The sequence below is a fragment of the Dipodomys ordii genome, unplaced genomic scaffold, assembly GCF_000151885.1.
Source record: "Dipodomys ordii isolate 6190 unplaced genomic scaffold, Dord_2.0 Scaffold67, whole genome shotgun sequence".
Classification (NCBI taxonomy): Eukaryota; Metazoa; Chordata; class Mammalia; order Rodentia; family Heteromyidae; genus Dipodomys; species Dipodomys ordii.
In genome coordinates, this window is record NW_012267283.1 from 1828949 (window position 1) to 1846820 (window position 17872).

At 38.6% G+C, this 17872-nt stretch overlaps 1 protein-coding gene across 1 annotated transcript in view; it reads left to right on the forward strand.

Moving 5' to 3' along the window:
- Svep1 (sushi, von Willebrand factor type A, EGF and pentraxin domain containing 1) overlaps window positions 1-17872 on the forward strand; it is a 165084-nt gene that overhangs the window by 92667 nt on the left and 54545 nt on the right. The window contains exons 21-32 of the mRNA XM_013023225.1: window positions 226-317; window positions 1354-1450; window positions 3512-3625; window positions 6381-6494; window positions 7505-7706; window positions 9477-9634; window positions 10439-10640; window positions 12911-13086; window positions 13690-13814; window positions 14758-14881; window positions 15552-15722; window positions 16934-17107. Of these exons, the coding sequence (XP_012878679.1) occupies window positions 226-317; window positions 1354-1450; window positions 3512-3625; window positions 6381-6494; window positions 7505-7706; window positions 9477-9634; window positions 10439-10640; window positions 12911-13086; window positions 13690-13814; window positions 14758-14881; window positions 15552-15722; window positions 16934-17107 (1749 nt within the window). The remainder of the gene's footprint in view (window positions 1-225; window positions 318-1353; window positions 1451-3511; window positions 3626-6380; window positions 6495-7504; window positions 7707-9476; window positions 9635-10438; window positions 10641-12910; window positions 13087-13689; window positions 13815-14757; window positions 14882-15551; window positions 15723-16933; window positions 17108-17872) is intronic.

A 17872-nucleotide genomic window follows, 5' to 3' on the forward strand; every position in this document is an offset into this window, starting at 1 on the left:
TGTTAAATTGACCTTTTGAAGATATTTTTAATGACAAAATGGCTCAAAGTGCCATTTTGGAAGTGCTGGACTTGGTGATTGCCAAATGTCTTTCAAAAAGGTTTATTACTGAAATAAAAATATGTGGCTTAACTCACTCTACAACCAGAATCTTAGTGTCCGGATGGAGCCAAATTATTAGTAATATGTACCACACACTGACATGTACCCTATTAATTTTGGTAGGTTTTAGTTCAAGTTTCTCAGCAGCTGAAGAAAGTGACATGTTCTTTAACTCTCCTGGAAGTAAAGAAAAGAAGTATGAAGTTGGCAGTCAAGTAAGTCCATTTACTGCACAATGGAATAGCTGGAAAATAATTTTTCATCTTACATGTCACACAGAGAACTACCATGTTGGCAAATCTAATCAGACTCATGAGTTCTGTAAGTAAATAATTTTATTTACTCATGATTCCTAGGAAGAACTTTCAAAAATGACACATTTGATGTTCAAAGTACCAAAAATGAGTTTTTCCTTAGTGTCTGTCCAAGAATATGTGGCTATAAGAGCCTTTGACTCACTAATAATTGACACTAAGCACAAACATAGCCCATCATTTAAAAAGGAATGTTTGGCTTAGCCAAAAGCCTGTTGAGAATGGCTAAAAGAATTGTTCAGCCTTCACTTCTAAATTATTTACATACTTTGTGCCAGCAAGAAAACATTTCTTGGAATAATGTGAATTTGAAAGAATTTTTTAAAAAAAAACATGAGTCATGAACTTAACTAAGCCAGTTTTTCATTTTTTTAAACTACTTGTTAAGTCTGATAACTTTTGTAGATTCTACCATTATTCTGAATTCATTTTGTCCAGTCATGGAATCCTTGGCTTTTGATGTTTCTAAAGATGATACGGTTTCATTTGTTATTTTTCAACTCCATACAGTCAAATACAATGACTTTCTGGAGTTTTTAAATTTGTACTTGGAGCTGAGCTTATTAGTCCTAGAAATTTGTAGGAACCCCCTAAAAGCGAGGGCTCTCAAATAATCAGGCTTCACACCAGGGATTTTCATTGAACTGGCCTAGGTTGCAATCAAATACTTCTAAAACATATCAAATAGATGCACACATGCTGCCAGCATTTAGGAACATGACTCAGGCTTACTGGAACATCACTCAAGTATTGTAGCTATCATTTGTACCCATAGATGGAGGGCACAAATTTTATTCAGACAGTGCTCCAGCTAGCTTTCATGAACTCACCTGGAAGCAAGAACCAGCTGTTTGATGACATCTCTTGGCTGCTTAGGCAGGATTTCAGTTGAACAGAGTGCTTTATCTCTAAAAGGCATCTTTTCTTTTGCTGATAGGTTTTCCATGAATGCTTCTTAAATCCTTGCCACAACAGCGGAACTTGCCAACAAGTTGGACATGGTTATGTTTGTCAGTGTACTCCTGGATATACAGGTAACTGAGCAATTCAAACTTTTAGTATCGTTAGTATATTTTATTGTGTCCTGCAGAATCAAACTTAGAATGCTAATGATATACTGATGTAAAAATAATACAAGATACACTAGACTCTTACCAGGGGGAAAAATTTTGAATTGAAAAAAGATTAACCATTAGGTAAAAGAAAAGATATTCATACCCCTACAAAGATTTTTTTTTGCACATTTTAGAGGAAACTCACATCATAAGTGACTACTTAAATGGGAATACAGTTCCAACAGCCATGTGCCCAAAGTTTCTTGTAACACAAATTAATGCATGACATTCAACATAGAACAGATTGTCCAGCACAAACATTTTCAAGCACATTCTTAGTTTTCTCCCTTGTTACACAATCGTAGAAGTCTTGGTACATGGCTAAGATTTGTTGCTTTGTTTTATCTTCCTCGCAGCTCTACTTAGAAAAAGCAATATGGCCTTGGACTCAATTGCATGGGAGTTATGTAAGAATTATGTTTCCCTACAAGCTTGATTCACATTAATTAAGCTGAGTCCAGAAACACTTAAAAGACAAAATTGAACTGGGCCTTAAAATAACAGTTTAAAATAATTCCATTTTATTCTGGAAATTTTTTAATGATACTAGAGAAATTTTTGTCTTTTTAACAAAATTGCAATCAGTTTCAAAGGATTTGTTTTGTTTTGTTTTGGTTGGGCTAGTACTGAGGTTTGAACTTAGGGCCTCACACTTGCTGGCCTTGGTCTGTTGGCACTGTACTATTTGAGCCACTCTTCAGCCCCAGATTAAAAGTTTTTAATGAAAATAAAATGATACAGAAGGGATACTCGACTCTGGGTTTCCCCTCACGTAGGAGAGTCTGTTTTGCTTGACTATTCTTCTATTCTTGAATAAACCTGCTCTCTCTCTGCTTAAAAAAATAAAAACAGTATGTAAGTAAACTAATTCTCTAAAAAAAAAGCATGCCAAAATTATATTGGAAAACAAAATATATTCAAGGGCTAGCAAGAATGTCTGCCTTCTGCTTATATAGTTGGCGTGTGTGTGTGTGTGTGTGTGTGTGTGTGTGTGTGTGTGTGTGTGTGTGTGTGTGTGTTGCGGGGACAGGGTTGTGAATTTTTTCATACAAAGTTTTGTCCCAACATTACATACATAAGAGGTCTTATCGAAGATTCTATAAATGAGTGGTGGGTTAGAAAGGGAATATTATATGATGGTGGTTCTCAAGCATAATGTGTGTCACAATCATCTGGAAGGCTTGTCCAAACACATATTAATAGGCTCCAGAAATATGGCAGTAGGTGTGAGGTGTTACTCCAGGGTTTATATTTCTGTTAAGCTCTCAGGGAATGCCAGTGGTCTGAGCATCATATTTTGACACTCTACCTACCATCCCAGAGTAGAGGAAGATCATAGGTTTTCAGTTGAGTTAGCCCTTGGAAGGCCAGTGGGCATCATCGAAGGGGAAGATGAAGCCAGGCATACTCAGGCACCTGGGATGTGAGCTACAATTTGACCTCTGGCATGTGCACCGAGGTTGAGCTGGCATGTGAGCTGTTATCTGGCAAGATTTTGCTCCACCCTCACCCCTTGGCCAAGTGACCTTAATAAGGAGCATCTCTAACTTCTTGGGTTTTTTTTTTATTGTGAAAATACTGTACAGAGGGGTTACAATTACATGGGCAAGATAATGAGTACAATTCTTATCAACCATTGTAGCCTCCTCCTTTCTTTCTCCTTCCCATCCCGACTTCTTGTTTTTTTCACCTTGGAATTAACAAAATTCCTGGCTCCAGTTAGACTTCAAAACTTCCCTTTTCACTCCTACTTTTTATTTGGAATTGTTGCTATTTTCCATGTAGTCTTATAGGCTATCTTAAATCTGTATAAGAAATAGATAGTGCTTTCATTAAATAGTCTCTAGATGAGAGCAGTTTACTTGTCCTGATCACTACCCCCTGTCAATGTAAATTACTGATACTACCTTTTAAAATTATCATATTATTCCTGTTCATTTCTGTCTTTGATTTTCCTTTGGTGTTTGCTTTGTATTTTAGGCTTAAAATGTGAAACAAATATTGATGAATGTAGCTCTATGCCTTGCCTCAACCATGGAATTTGTAAAGACCAAGTAGCAGGATTCACTTGTGAGTGCTCATTGGGTTATGCAGGTAAGGGACAAGTCTTGGTTTTACTACATAGACCTAAGAACTTCAGAATCATGATTTCATCACCACTGTGAATTTAACATGTACAGTTAGGATAGACTAATATGATATTATAAACATAATTTCTATTATTTATATTCATTGGGAATTGTTATCGCCATTATGCTAGGCAAAGAGAATCAGCTATGATTGGTCAACACACTTCTTTCAATCTAAATGATGCAGATACGTGTGTGTCTTATTTAAAGTTGCAACCTCCAACACCCTGTCCATCCCAAATAGTTGAGAAACCTCAACTTACTGTCAATTCCCTTTTCTATTACTATTATTATAATGGTAATAATTATTAGAAACATATTATCATAAAATAGAATGTGCTTTACTATCTTACAAGTAGTAACAACAACATATTATTAATGGAGTATATTGAGATTGCCTAAACTCTCTAGCACTGTACCTAACTCAAAATTTTGACTATTGTAGAAACATGTGGTTATGTATTTTAATTCATACATGTATATAATTATCTAAGGTATCTGATTCTATATTTTAAATTCATATATGTATATAGTTATCTATGCCTTAGTAAGTTCTTTTAAAATGATCAAAAGAACTAAGCCTAATAACTTTATCATCTAAAAGTAATTTTCATAAAGTATGGCAGTTATATATGATGCAATTATTATTTTTTGGGCGGGTCCAGTTGTGAGGCCTGAACTCTGGGCCTGGGTGCTGTCCCTCAACTCTTCAGCTCAAGGCTAGTGCTCTACCACTTGAGCCACCTTCCAGCTTTTTTTTTCTTTTTGCTTATGTGGTGCTGAGGAATCGAACCCAGGACCTCATGCATGCAAGGCAAGCGCTCTACCACTGAGCCACCTTCCCAGCCCCATATGATGCAATTATTATATATGACTCAAATATTTCTCTATTTGGAGTCCATGAAATAACAGATCCTAGTCGTATAGAAAAGCACAGAGAATTTTGCAGTGAAATTATGCTTTATTTGGGACTTTAATTCCAAAGTTTGCAAAGGGGAAAATTTTAAATGGTCAAAACAGCCGCTAAAGACCCCTCAAATCAGGTAGATTGGAAGGCATGCTGTTTTGTAATATGCCTGTTTTATCTCAAACAAGAGGTCATTTTATTTCATAAATATTAAAGTGGGGGGCTAGGTTTCTGGGCTCAGGTATGTGTACACACACACACACACACACATTGCCCTCTGCAATTTGTTAGCTGATAGCCAAAGAGGCACAGGGGCCCTGGGACTGGCTGAGGAAGCTGCAGGTGTGCACACTTCTCACCCCCACTCAGGTGTGTGTTCAACAGGTGGATCAATAGCCAAATTGCTCGTGTTTTCAGTTTTATTTCTCCTCCTCCCTCTGTGCTCTCTGCTATGTGCATGTGGTTGCACATGCAGTATAAAAATGAAGCAACTACACTGCATGTTTCTTTACCTCAAATTGCAAATATCAGGTGAGTGACCCTGAGGGTCACATGGCTGATACAGACACTACAAGAAAAATAGATCCATGCTTCTAAATGAATGACAACATTGCTGGGCGCCAGTGGCTCACACCTGTAATCCTAGATACTCAGGAGACTGACATCTGAGGATTGCGGTTCAAAACCAGCCTGGGCAGGAAAGACTGTGAGACTCTTTATCTCCAATCAACTACCAGAAAACTGGAAGTGGCTTTGTAGCTCAAGTGGTGAAGTGTTAGCCTTGAGCTGAAGAGCTGAGGAACAGTCCGCAGGCCCAGAATTCAAGCCCCATGACCAACTAACTAACTAAATAAATAAATAACAACACATTTACTATAAATGTACTATGCTCCTTAGAAAACATTTATTTTATGTATTTAGTATATTTATTTTGTAAATTTATGTATTATGTAAATGTCTTATAAAAAAACAAATTTTTCACTATGGTGCATATGTGCATACATGTGTGTGTGATTCAACTTTAATTGGTTAAATTTTTTAGAACATTTTATGTGATAAAATACATAAATAATAATTGGTATGAGTTAGGTAAATCCACAAACTATAAAATTAAGCACTCTAAACTAAGGAGTCTTTGCATAGATGTAGCAGTACAGCTACATCTATGCAAATTCCTATGTACTAATACATCTGTACAGGTCTTATGTCATTTCTGTGCTGTCCTGGTAATGTCCCAGATTTCTTTGGGCCTCTGTTTCTAGATGTATAGAAGAAAGAACTTGAATTGTGTTATTCGTGCTAAACTTACATTTATCCAGAACATGAGACAACTATACAGAAGTTTGGTATTGTTTTTCCCAACTCACAGAACAAAATACATTATTTTCTTCATTTAGGGTATTTCTCCCACAATTTTTTTGCCAGCTTTGTGACTATTGCCTCTTAAGTTATAAATCTAACAAAGGATGAACAACTAGCAAACACCTAATACAAGAAAAAGTTGAATCAAATCACACACACTTGCTAGCTTAAATATATGCTCAGATATTGGTGTTATTTCTATTATATGCTATCTATACTCAATTTCAGGACAGAAAATTTTTGGCTTTAAAAAATGAACCTTTGCAAGGATAGAAATATTTTATTTCAGTGTGTCTGGCAAAGAGCAACAGTTTTGACCAGCTGATTAGCTATGGTTTTTAGGGCTAATTCTAATGCACAATTCTTATACCTGAGAAACTTGTTTGAAAACTATTGGTCTTCAAGTCTGCCTAGTTTTTCTCCAGTGCAGAGATTCTCTAATTCTTCACAGGTCAACTATGTGAAGAAAACATAAATGAATGTAGCTCCAGTCCTTGCCTGAATAAGGGAATCTGTGTGGATGGCCTGGCTGGCTATGACTGTACCTGTATGAAAGGATACACTGGTGAGATGTTTCCATTCTTCCTTGTTTTCTTAAAATCCTGTAAAGCCCTAAAATCCAGTGGAATGTATGTGCTAGTTTCCAATTTTTATGAATATATTGTAATACTGTTAAGAGACCATCCTCATTTTGAGAGAATACACACTGAATCGGGTCTCTCTCAGAAAAAAATAGTAAATTTGTATGTGTGTATAAGGAAATGCACACTGAAACGAATCTGCAATTCATACTCAAACATCTCAGAAAAAAGTAGTAGTAAGCTCATGTGTGTGTTTATGCAACTTTAAAGCAAGAACCAAAGACAAATTGTATAAATAATATTTACAAATAGATCCATAACAATATATTTTGCAAATGGATGTTACAAGGTGATACAACATAATATGCTTAAATATATATAGTTAATTGATTTTAAAAAGCCAAAACAAAAAATAGCCAGTGACAGAAAATGACAAGGTCCATAAAATAAAGAAAAATTTGGGCCAGACACTGGTGGCTCATGCCTGTAACACTAGCTAATCAGAGGCTGAGATCTGTGGATCAAAGCCAGCCCAGTCAGGAAAGTCAATGAGAGACTCTTATCTCCAATTAACCACCAAAAAACTCAAAGTGGGGCTATGGCTTAAAGTGGTAGAGCACTAGCATTGCGCAAAAGCGTTCAGGGCAGTGCCCAGAAAAAAAAAAAAAAAAAAAAAAAAAAAAAAACCTAAATCTATTTTTGAAGTTATTTCCATTAAATGCCTATTCTATTACTTAGTTTCAGAAAGAAAATTTAAAAATAGAAGTTTATTCTTGATAGGAAATGTACTCATTACCCTACTTGTGTAACTCATGCAGTGCTCTAAAATAATTGACCAAAGCCAGAGCTCATTACAGAGTTGACCCTAAACTAGTCTGATAGGCCAGTGGCTCTGTGACCTTTATTCTAATCCTTAAGAGCAAAACCCACTTCGATCACTGCTTTCCTGGGGAACTAATGAATTGGCCTGTTTCTCTTCCTACCCCTTCCCCAGGTGTGCACTGTGAAGCAGAAGTCAATGAATGTCAATCAAACCCATGCTTAAATGATGCAGCCTGTGAAGACCAAGTTGGGGGATTCTTGTGCAAATGTCCACCCGGATTTTTGGGTACCCGGTGTGAGAAGAACATCAACGAGTGTCTTAGTCAGCCCTGCCAAAATGGAGCCACATGCAAGGATGGAGCCAATAGCTTCAGGTAAAATACCAAATCTGGACTTATGGCTGTTTTTATTTGCTTGGATAGTCAATCATCTAGCCATATTTATGGAATTTCACAGTCAGTCTCAGTTATGAATGATGGCTTGGATGGATGGATTCATCTAGGTTAGCTGTTGTTTACCTTCAACACTTCAAATATATCTTTCATGTCCTCATTTCATGTAATATTTCTAGGGAGGAGTCTGCTACTATTCCAATGCACTGTCCATTATATATAACTTGACCCTTGTCTTCTACAGCTTTCAGGATTATTTCCTTTTTCTGAACTATTATGTGTCTTGGGGATGATTTTTTTCTGAGTTGGTATTTTGGGTGTCCTAAAGCCTTCCTATATCTGAATGACTGCTTCCATCCCAGGAATTTTTCTATGTTTATTTTCTTGAATTTTTTTCCTACCCCTTTAATTTATGTTTCTTCTTCTGTGGCCATGATTCTTATATTTGGTCTCTTAATAGTGATCAAGACGTTTAGTTTTTCCAATTTTTTATTTTGTTTTTCTAACTGTTTGAGTGTTCTAATAGAAGTATATGTCTTCAAGTCCTGTATTCTATTTTCAATATGATTCACTCTACTAAAGAGTCTTATTGTACAGAGATTTTTTGGGGGAGGGGGGGTCCGGTCGTGGGGCCTGAACTCTGGGCCTGGGTGCTGTCCCTCAGCTCTTGAGCTCAAGGCTAGCGCTCTACCACTTGAGCCACAGCACCACTTCTGGCTTTTTTTCTTTCAGCTTATGTGTACAGAGATTGTTGATGCTGTTGTTTTGTTTTGCTTTTAACTTACTGAGATTTTCATTCCTGGGATTTCAGTTTGATTCTTTTCCAGGGTTTCTATATGTTACTGAATCCTTTTTAGTATTCTTCCTTGTCTTTCTCACTTTGTTTTATAATTCTCTTTGTCACCTTTCAGTTTGACCACATTGTTTTAGGTGCCTTATTCCTCTTTGCTGGTTCTCACTACTTACCTTCAATTTTGCTCTTCCAAATGAAACCTGTCCTTCATTCCTCAGACTCTTCTCATTTATAGTCTAACAACAACCAGAAAGCCTCCTCTCCACTATATCCCTATCTTGGCGTCTTTATCAAAATCTCCTAGATAGCCAGAAATGCAAAATCTCAACTTCTCTTGCCATATTTAGTTCTACTTACTAAGATTTTCTACTTCATGACACCCTTGTTCAGCATTTGGTGTTATCAGATATATTTTCCATACTGGTGGGTTTGAGTGATTCATTGCAAATCACAGAGGCTGTCGCTCAAATTAAGGACAAGATTCAACATTCACTCCACCACTTAGCCACAATAAGACTTCAATGGTTACTTAACCTCTTTAGCCACATTTAACTTACTCTAAAAATAGAAATAATATGAATATTAACTAAATGCTATACACATTGATTTACACATAGAAAGCCTTTAGAATGCTATCTGAACATTGTCTATTTTTCCCAAGAACCTCTATAGAGAACATACACTATATAATATTTTACCTGAACCAGAACTACTTAATACTTTATTTTTGCTACTGTGTTTCAAATACATGTGAACTTAGGCTTAATGTTGACTTAGGTTTCATCAGATAAACCAGAAAGAAGTACCTCATAGTTAAAACACTGTTGATGTGGACTGTTCACTAGAACATATGTTTGAGCCTGTCAGTTTTCAAAGACCTTAGCTTATTATGGTGGGGGATTTTCTTTAATGCCTTCTTGCAACTGTTCCAATTGCTTACACACTTTGTTTTCTTTTAGGTGCCAGTGTGCCCCAGGCTTCACAGGGCCACATTGCGAACTGAACATCAATGAGTGTCAGTCCAATCCATGTAGGAATCAGGCCACCTGCGTGGATAAATTAAACTCATACAGTTGTAAATGCCTGCCAGGATTTTCCGGCAGCAGGTGTGAGACAGGTACATATGAACTAAATGTTATTATGACCAATACTAAGATTCAGCATATAACAAATATCAGGTTATTTTTTTCCTGTTCCATATACTTTTGCATGCCCTAAGCTATGCTTTGCATGCTGTACTTACTTAATCTTCACAGCCATCCCGTATACTAAGTACTAGATTTAGAAATACAAGAGGAAATGGGGAAAAAATTGACTTTAGCAGAATTTCTTCATGTTTAGAAAAAGACATGAATAAACCACTTGACTTAAGAGGTAAGATCCATGAATAAGTCTGAGAATAAAGAGATTAATCCTGAGCTGGTTGTCAGGGAACAGAACCTGTTAGTTGAAGGGCTTTTGTCTTACAGAGTAGGTTTTGCAGGTTTGGGTCAGAGCTGAATTGTTCATGAGCTACCTAAAAGCTTACACCCTTAGTAGGGGTAGATGTTACTCTTTAGTCATCTCCTTCTCTCTCCTGCAACATCAGTCTTTTTCTCTCCACTGCATCCTTCTTTTTTGGTACACAAACTTGCTCTACTGTCTCTCAGTTTGTGTAGCATCCCAGTCCTACCTCTCCTGCTAACTCCTCCCTGTTTCTCTGCTTCTTTCCTCATTAAGTGTTTTTCCTAAGTACTCATTGGTTATTTTGTTTCAAATAACATGTTACACCTTTCATAAATAATCTGTATTTGATTTATACATTGTTCCTCAAGTTACATTGGCTGAAAATTAGCTTCTTGGACAGTAATACTGCTCATATGCCGCTCACTGGAATTGTCTCATCAATGACACCTTCTGAACTCTTTCTTATTTGTTCCAGAACAGTCTACAGCTTTTAACATGGATTTTGAAGTTTCTGGCATCTATGAATATGTCATACTAGATGGCGTGCTCCCTGCTCTCCAGGAGGTAACCTGTGCCTTCTGGATGAAGTCCTCTGACTCCATCAACTATGGAACTCCCATTTCGTATGCAATTGAGGATGACAATGCCAATACCTTCCTCCTGACTGATTATAATGGGTAAGTACAAGTGCCAGAATGGATGTGCCAAGGACCTCATCCTTGGACCAAGCTGGAACCTGATTCTGGTGAGGGCTTACTGTGTGACATTGGGGATGGGGGAAGAAGAAGCACAAAGAGTCAAGTATGCAGACAGCAGGATCATTATAACCAACGAGAGTATCTGGACAGGTTCTATTGAGAAGGCCAAGTTCTAGTGATAATGCATTGTGATTTGCTACTAAGCTTACATATATTACCATGTCGTAATTATCTGAGAAATTCATGCCTTTCCTTGAAAGAGTTAAACAAACTTTCAGGAAGACTAAATGATTCGTATCAAATCTCACATCCTGGGACGGGCAGCACTGACTCTCAGAGCTAGACTCTTAAGACCAATGCTCCTTCTATACAAAGCAAGATCTCCCATGACCAATAGATGGACTGAGTAGGATCCAGTACACAGTGCAGTGGCAAGGTGATGCCTCCTATTCCTTTAGGATCAATTCATCCCAACCCCAGGGCCTCCTCTCTCAGCACTGTCAATAAAGTCACTTCAGTTACACTGTCTCAGACTGGGCAGGACTTCCATCGTTAGTCCACACTTCTTACCTCTGACTGTCAACTGGCCCAGCCTTGGCTCCCTTTAAGATCGCTGCTCTTGTCCACATGTGCAATCCTTGACAAGGCTGTGAGTCCATGCGTTTGATCCAGATACACTGTGGAGGCTCATATTGGCCTTTTCCTCAGAGGTTTATCCATACCATTGACCCAGTGAGCAGGTTGCAGATTCCAGGAACCCACTGAGCCCTCTTTCCTCTCTTGGAGGCAGAAGAATCTCTCTTCTGATGGAAATCTTTCCATCCATAAATGTTCTTCTTCTTGATGAACTTGAGCTTTCATCAAAAAAAAAAAATCCATGAAGGGGCGAGGGGAATGCTTCCAGGGTAAGAGCACCTACCTAGCAAGCAAGCATTAGATTCAAACTCATTCAATAACTCCCCCAAAAAGTTCAAGTTTGCAAAACTCTTTCCTTAAGGCAAACTACTTGTAGACAGAACCTATTGCCTGGTTGAATTGATACAGGAAAAGGAGAGCTTGCAGGAAGATCATTGAAGAAATGTCACTTCTTTATAAACATCTTCAAACATCTTCAAATAGAGATGTAGTCAATGAATTTAGATCTTCAATATCAACTTCCCATACTTTTTCCATTTCTGCATTTACTCCTAAAGTTTTTTTGTTTTTTGTTTTTACTTTAAACTGCTATTGTCCTTTTCATTTCCCTAAGTGATATGATGGCTGGAAAATCCATCCTGTTGAACACTCTGGTTTAGTTCCAGTTATTCTTTTCTTTGCACTGATGCACATAGATTACTATATAACTGCCTTGGCAACAGTGTAAACCATTTAGATGACCAAATAGAATAACATCAGCTGAATAACAGATGAACAATGTATTTCTCACAATACTGGAGGCGCAGAAGTCCCAGATCATAGCACTGGTAGGACTGGAGTCTGATGAAGACCAATTTCTTATTCATAGCTGATATGTTCTAACTGTGTAGTCAGATAATGCAGTAAGGAGTTTCTTTGGGGCCTCTTTTATTTTGTTATTGGTGTGGGTGGGTGGGTGGGTGTGGGGGTGTGTGTGGGGGAGTGTGTGTGTCCCCCTGCCTCAGTCTCCTGCCTCAGACTGGGATTGCAGGCATGCACTGTCATGCCCAGCTTTAGGACTCCCATTCACAAGGGCCCAACCCTCATAACCTAATCACCTCCCAAAGACCTTAGTCCCTAATTTGATTACACTGGCAGGGAGGCCTAAATATGACTTTTGAGGAAAGAAATATAGAGACCACGGCAGCAGCCAGAAGATGACACTTAGTTTCTGTGGGACATGTGAAGCTTGTTCTTGGTCTTAGGAAGCACACTCTCACGGAAAGATCACAATCTGGCATGTATACAACTCTCACTCACTCTTGACTCTCCAAAATTGCCAGGTAGTAAGTTTTTCTCAAATTGAACAATTCCCCTGACTTATTCTAGCACCTTTTCCTACCACTCTGTGTTTGAGAAATTCAAAATTTCCAATAAGCTTCAAGTAAGTATAATTAATAAACAATTCTGCTTCTATGAAATATAGCCAAATGGAGAAATGACTCGTGGCATACACAAAGTACTTCACCCACACAAAAAAGAAAGAAAGAAAAAGAAGAGGACCGATTTTCTCCCACCCAAAGAATTGCAACATATGACTCATGACTGTGTTCCTGGAATCTTTCTCTCCACAGCTGGGTTCTTTATGTGAACGGCAAGGAAAGGATCACAAACTGTCCCCCAGTGAATGACGGCAGTTGGCATCATATTGCAGTCACTTGGACAAGTTCTGGTGGAGCCTGGAAAGTCTATATTGATGGGAAATTATCTGACAGTGGTTCTGGCCTCTCTGTGGGTACAGCCATACCTGGTATGTTTTTAGCCAAAGGAGTATAATTTTTCCAGGTTCTAGAGGAAATGGTGTTTAAATGTATAAGTGTGGTGGCTTTGCTGTCCTTGGTTCCAGGTGTCTCTGTCACTTACCATTCCTAGATTATTCAGACTCTAAGCTATTGAATGCCTTTTCCTGCATGGGAGTTGCTTGACCCTCTGTAAGAAATGTCTTTGGTGCTGGCCACCAGTGGCTCACACCTGTAATCCTAGCTACTGAGGAGTCTAAGATCTGAGGATCTCCATTTGAACGTGGCAGTTCAAAGCCACCCCAGGAGGAAAAGTCTGTGACACTTTTATCTCCAACACACATGCATATGTGTGTGTGTGTGTGTGTGTGTGTGTAGTATGTATAGGATTTACAGTTATATATTTATAAGCCCAATATAATAGTCTAAACTTTAACCACTTTTTTAAGTTCTCTATTAACTTAATTTTTTTCTTATGGATAAAGCATGGAATAAATTTCTAACATAGCAGTTTGATGACTTTTGGCATGTATTTATATCGGTTCTACTTATACCAAATTAGCATCTGAGGAATCACAGAGACCATCATGCCAGTTTTACCTTTCTTTCTCTAGGTGGTGGTGCATTAGTTCTTGGGCAAGAGCAAGACAAAAAAGGAGAGGGATTCAATCCAGCTGAGTCTTTTGTGGGCTCCATAAGCCAGCTCAACCTCTGGGACTATGTCCTGTCTCCACAGCAGGTCAATTCCATTTTCAGTGTATGACAGTAATGAGATGCAAAGGTATAAACCTAGTGACAATGTCAACAGCCTAATGATGACATATCTTATTGTAAGCTCTTGGTTATCAGAATGTGTCACCCACCCTTAGATTTTGTGGTCTAAGTTAGATGTTGCCTGCAGTGATTTTCAATGATCATCCTTTCTTAATTTCTTGGCAATATTATGACATATTATTAGAAAGGAGTATTTGGTAAAGTCTTGCCATTTCAGAACAGAAAGAATCACAAAGAATAATATTTCAACTCTCAGACTCAGCTGGTAGAAATTTAGACCTAACACAAGATTATCTGTTGACAGCATACATAAGCTAGTGATTAAAGCCAGTCTGTACTGAGTCGGCTTGTATTTGAATCCCAGTTCTACTGCAGACTTCCTGAAATGATTCTGAACATGTTGCACCAGCTGTTTAAATTTTCCATTTTCTTTTTGTGTAAAAGAAAACATCAGCTACATACCAGAGCTCTGACAGGATCAAGCAAAATACCACATATACATTTGTGGTCTTGTTTGACCCACAGCAAGGTTTCAGAAATATTTGCTCATAATTGGAAGCAAAAAAATTTTTATGGCATTGGTCAAAGACATCAAATGGAGGACAGCTCCTCCATTTTCCAACTTCTCACTCAACTGTAACATTTTAGACAAGAAACTCCATGCACAGCATTTTAAATTTTGCAGGTAACAATGAGTCTAAATGTGGGAGAAATAATTGGGAAAAGGAGTGGGGAAAGGAAGAGAATCTTTCTGGTCATCTCTATAATTTACCATGTAAAAGTCTGCTTCTCTTCCCTCCACCCCCAAAAATCTGTAGATGTTTTTGGTCAAACTAAATCATGATATAATAACTCCGTCTCAGTGGAATAAGTAAAGCTTATCTAAAGATATGCTTTTAAACCTCCAGGTGAAATTACTAGCCACCTCCTGCTCAGAGGAACTCAGTAGAGGAAATGTGTTGGCGTGGCCTGATTTCCTGAGAGGAGTTATCGGAAAAGTAAAGACTAGTTCCAAAAGCATATTCTGTTCTGGTGAGAATTTTCTTCTTCCATCAACTTCTCTATCATTTGACTACACTGGATGATTCTAGGAAAAGGAGATGATCAGAATGTTTTACACACCAACTCACATAACTCTGTCAATCTATTCCTTAATTCGTGTTTTATATTTAACCTCATGTCTATCCAAAGATTTTTTAATGTTGAAATACATTCTGGATTTCAGGGTACAAAGAATTCAGGGAGGAAATTTAGTTAACGTGAGAGGAAACATGGTCATAACTTAAATGTCCACCAGAGTGCTATATTCCTCTTTGAGATGGGGTTATTCTTTTGGTTCTTTATTTCCTAGACTCGGGTAAAATGGAGAAAAACATAGAATGTTACCATCCACATACTCTGAATGATCAAAATTCTCTCCGAAAATTCTAAGCACTTTCTAAAAGGTTTCTTAAAATGTCCTAAAATTCCTGACTTTGAGTGCTTACAGAACCATCTTATTAAGATTTCCAAAATCCCATTTTCCTTTAGAAAAAATTTTAGCAGATTTTTGTTGTAGTAATTTCTCTTGCTAGTGATTGACAATATGTGGTAATGTTTTAATCTCATTGGAGTGGCTTTCCTGTGCTGATACAAAACAGAATCTGTACCCTTGACTTGATACCTTGCCAACAAGCTCAACACCTGTGTTCTTTGACTTCAGATTGTCCATCTTTAGAAGGATCAGTACCGCACCTGAAAGCTGCATCAGGAGATGTAAAGCCAGGCTCCAAAGTCAGTCTGTTCTGTGATCCGGGCTTCCAACTGGTGGGGAACCCAGTGCAGCACTGTCTGAATCAAGGACAATGGACTCAGCCCCTCCCTCACTGTGAATGTGAGCTACCTTTGTTCAAGTCCCTGGGGTGACTCTTGAGCAACTTTGAAACCCTCAGGACACTTTTTAAAATAGATTTTTATCAACATGCATTAGTGGTACAAGGATTGTTTTATGATAGCGTTTCCATGCATGCATGTGAAGAAGTACCTGATCAAACTCCATCACTCTGTTACGGTCTTCTTCAATTTCAACAGGTTTCATTGTTTCCGTTGCATGCATATAAAGTACTTTTGCCAGACTCTTGCCCTCTCCATGGTTGCTTCCTGCTCTCACTGATTCTTACTTTCCAACAGAGCCTGTGTCATTTTCCTATTATTCATCAGGAACACCAAACAAAGGCTGAATACTTCACAGTAACAAACACAGCAAATAGTTATTGAATCTTTCCCATATGTAGACAGTATATCAGGCACCCATGAGGGAGGTGGGTCAGGAAGATTGAAAGTGTTCACCAGCAGATGGTATCCATGGTGGCCCAAAGCACTAGGTATGAGGGAAGGGCAGACTGAGCAGGCTGGGGCCCAGAGGGTCATTGCCTGGTGGGGAAACAGAATGAGCTCATTTCATTCACTTACTCAGCAACTTTTAAAGTGCCTGCTATGTATCAGGCAGCAATCCAAGTGCTCAAGATATAGCCATTGGAGGAAAAGTTGCTATTCTTATGGAGTTCTCATTTTAGTCAAAGAGACAGCAAAATTAACAAATAGGGTATCATTTATTTATAGGAATAATAAAAGTTAAAATAGCAAAAAACAAAAACCAGGTAGGGTAGACAAAGTAAAGAGGTTGTATGGAGACAAAACAGCTGTTCTAGATAAGCAATGGCACCCATTGCCACTTGATATAGTATGTATTTATCTGTTGTTGGGTGTTTTTTTTTTGTCTACCTACCTCACTAGCTGGTAAGTTCCAAAAGACAGGAATTGTATTTGTTCAACTACATAACCCCAGCACCTAAGACAGCACCCAATCGGTGGTAGGATCTCCATCCATAGTTTCTCCAAATATGAATCACATACCTATTATAAGCTGACATTATGCCTCATTGCTGCACATGCCCGCCCCCACTTCCAGAGCCCCCTGCAGCCAGTGCTTGCATGCAGTGAGAAAGTCATGCCTTGCTCAACTGTCATAGAACTCAGTCACTGCAAATAAAGATATCCTTGTTGTTCCTAAGATGGTTTTGTTCTTTCTGGTTCCCTGTGTAGCCATTCGCTGTGGGGTGCCTCCCCCCTTGGAGAATGGCTTCTATTCAGCTGAGGACTTCCATGCTGGCAGCACTGTGACCTACCAGTGCAACCCTGGCTACTACTTGTTGGGTGATTCAAGGATGTTCTGTACAGACAATGGGAGCTGGAATGGCATCTCCCCACTGTGCCTTGGTGAGATGAATGTTTTCAATTGCTCTGTGGGTTTATTCTAGCTTGGTGGGAGACCGCTGCCACAGATTCCTGGGGTTTCTCAAGGCATTCATCGCATCCCAGTAAACTCCTGGCAAACTGTAATGACAACGCAGCTGCCTGTCCTTAGAGGTGCCAGAAATGTTTAAAATGTTTATTGTCTCTCTCAACTCCTGTTCTTCTATTTGTCTACTGACAAAGTAGGGAAGTACTAGCTTTTAGAAGTTGAGAAGATCTGCAATGTGATAATGACGTCTGTATGTCATTTTTTTTCCCCAGTCCTGGGACTTGAACTCAAGGACTGGACACTGTCCCTGAGCTGCTTTTGCTAAAGGTTAGCACTCTACCACTTGAGTCACAGCACCACTCTGGCTTTTTCTGTTTATGTGGTGCTGAGGAATCAAACCCAGGACTTCATGCATGCTGGGCAAGCACTCTACCACTAAGCCACCTTCCCAGCCCTCTATGTAGATTTTATTTGAAAAAAAAATGAAGTTCCTGGACATTACATGCTGATGTATGTAATTCTAGCTACTTAGAAGGCTGAGATCTAAAAGATCCTGGTTAGAAGCCAGCCTGGGCAGGAAAGTCTTGGGAGTCTCTTTAAAGCAAGAAGTGGAGCTGGGATTCAAATGGTAAAGCATCAGCCTTGAATGAAAATACTCAGGGACAGTGCCCATGCACTGAGATCAAGCCCTAATACTGACACAAATATATATACACGTGTGTGTGTGTGTGAGAGAGAGA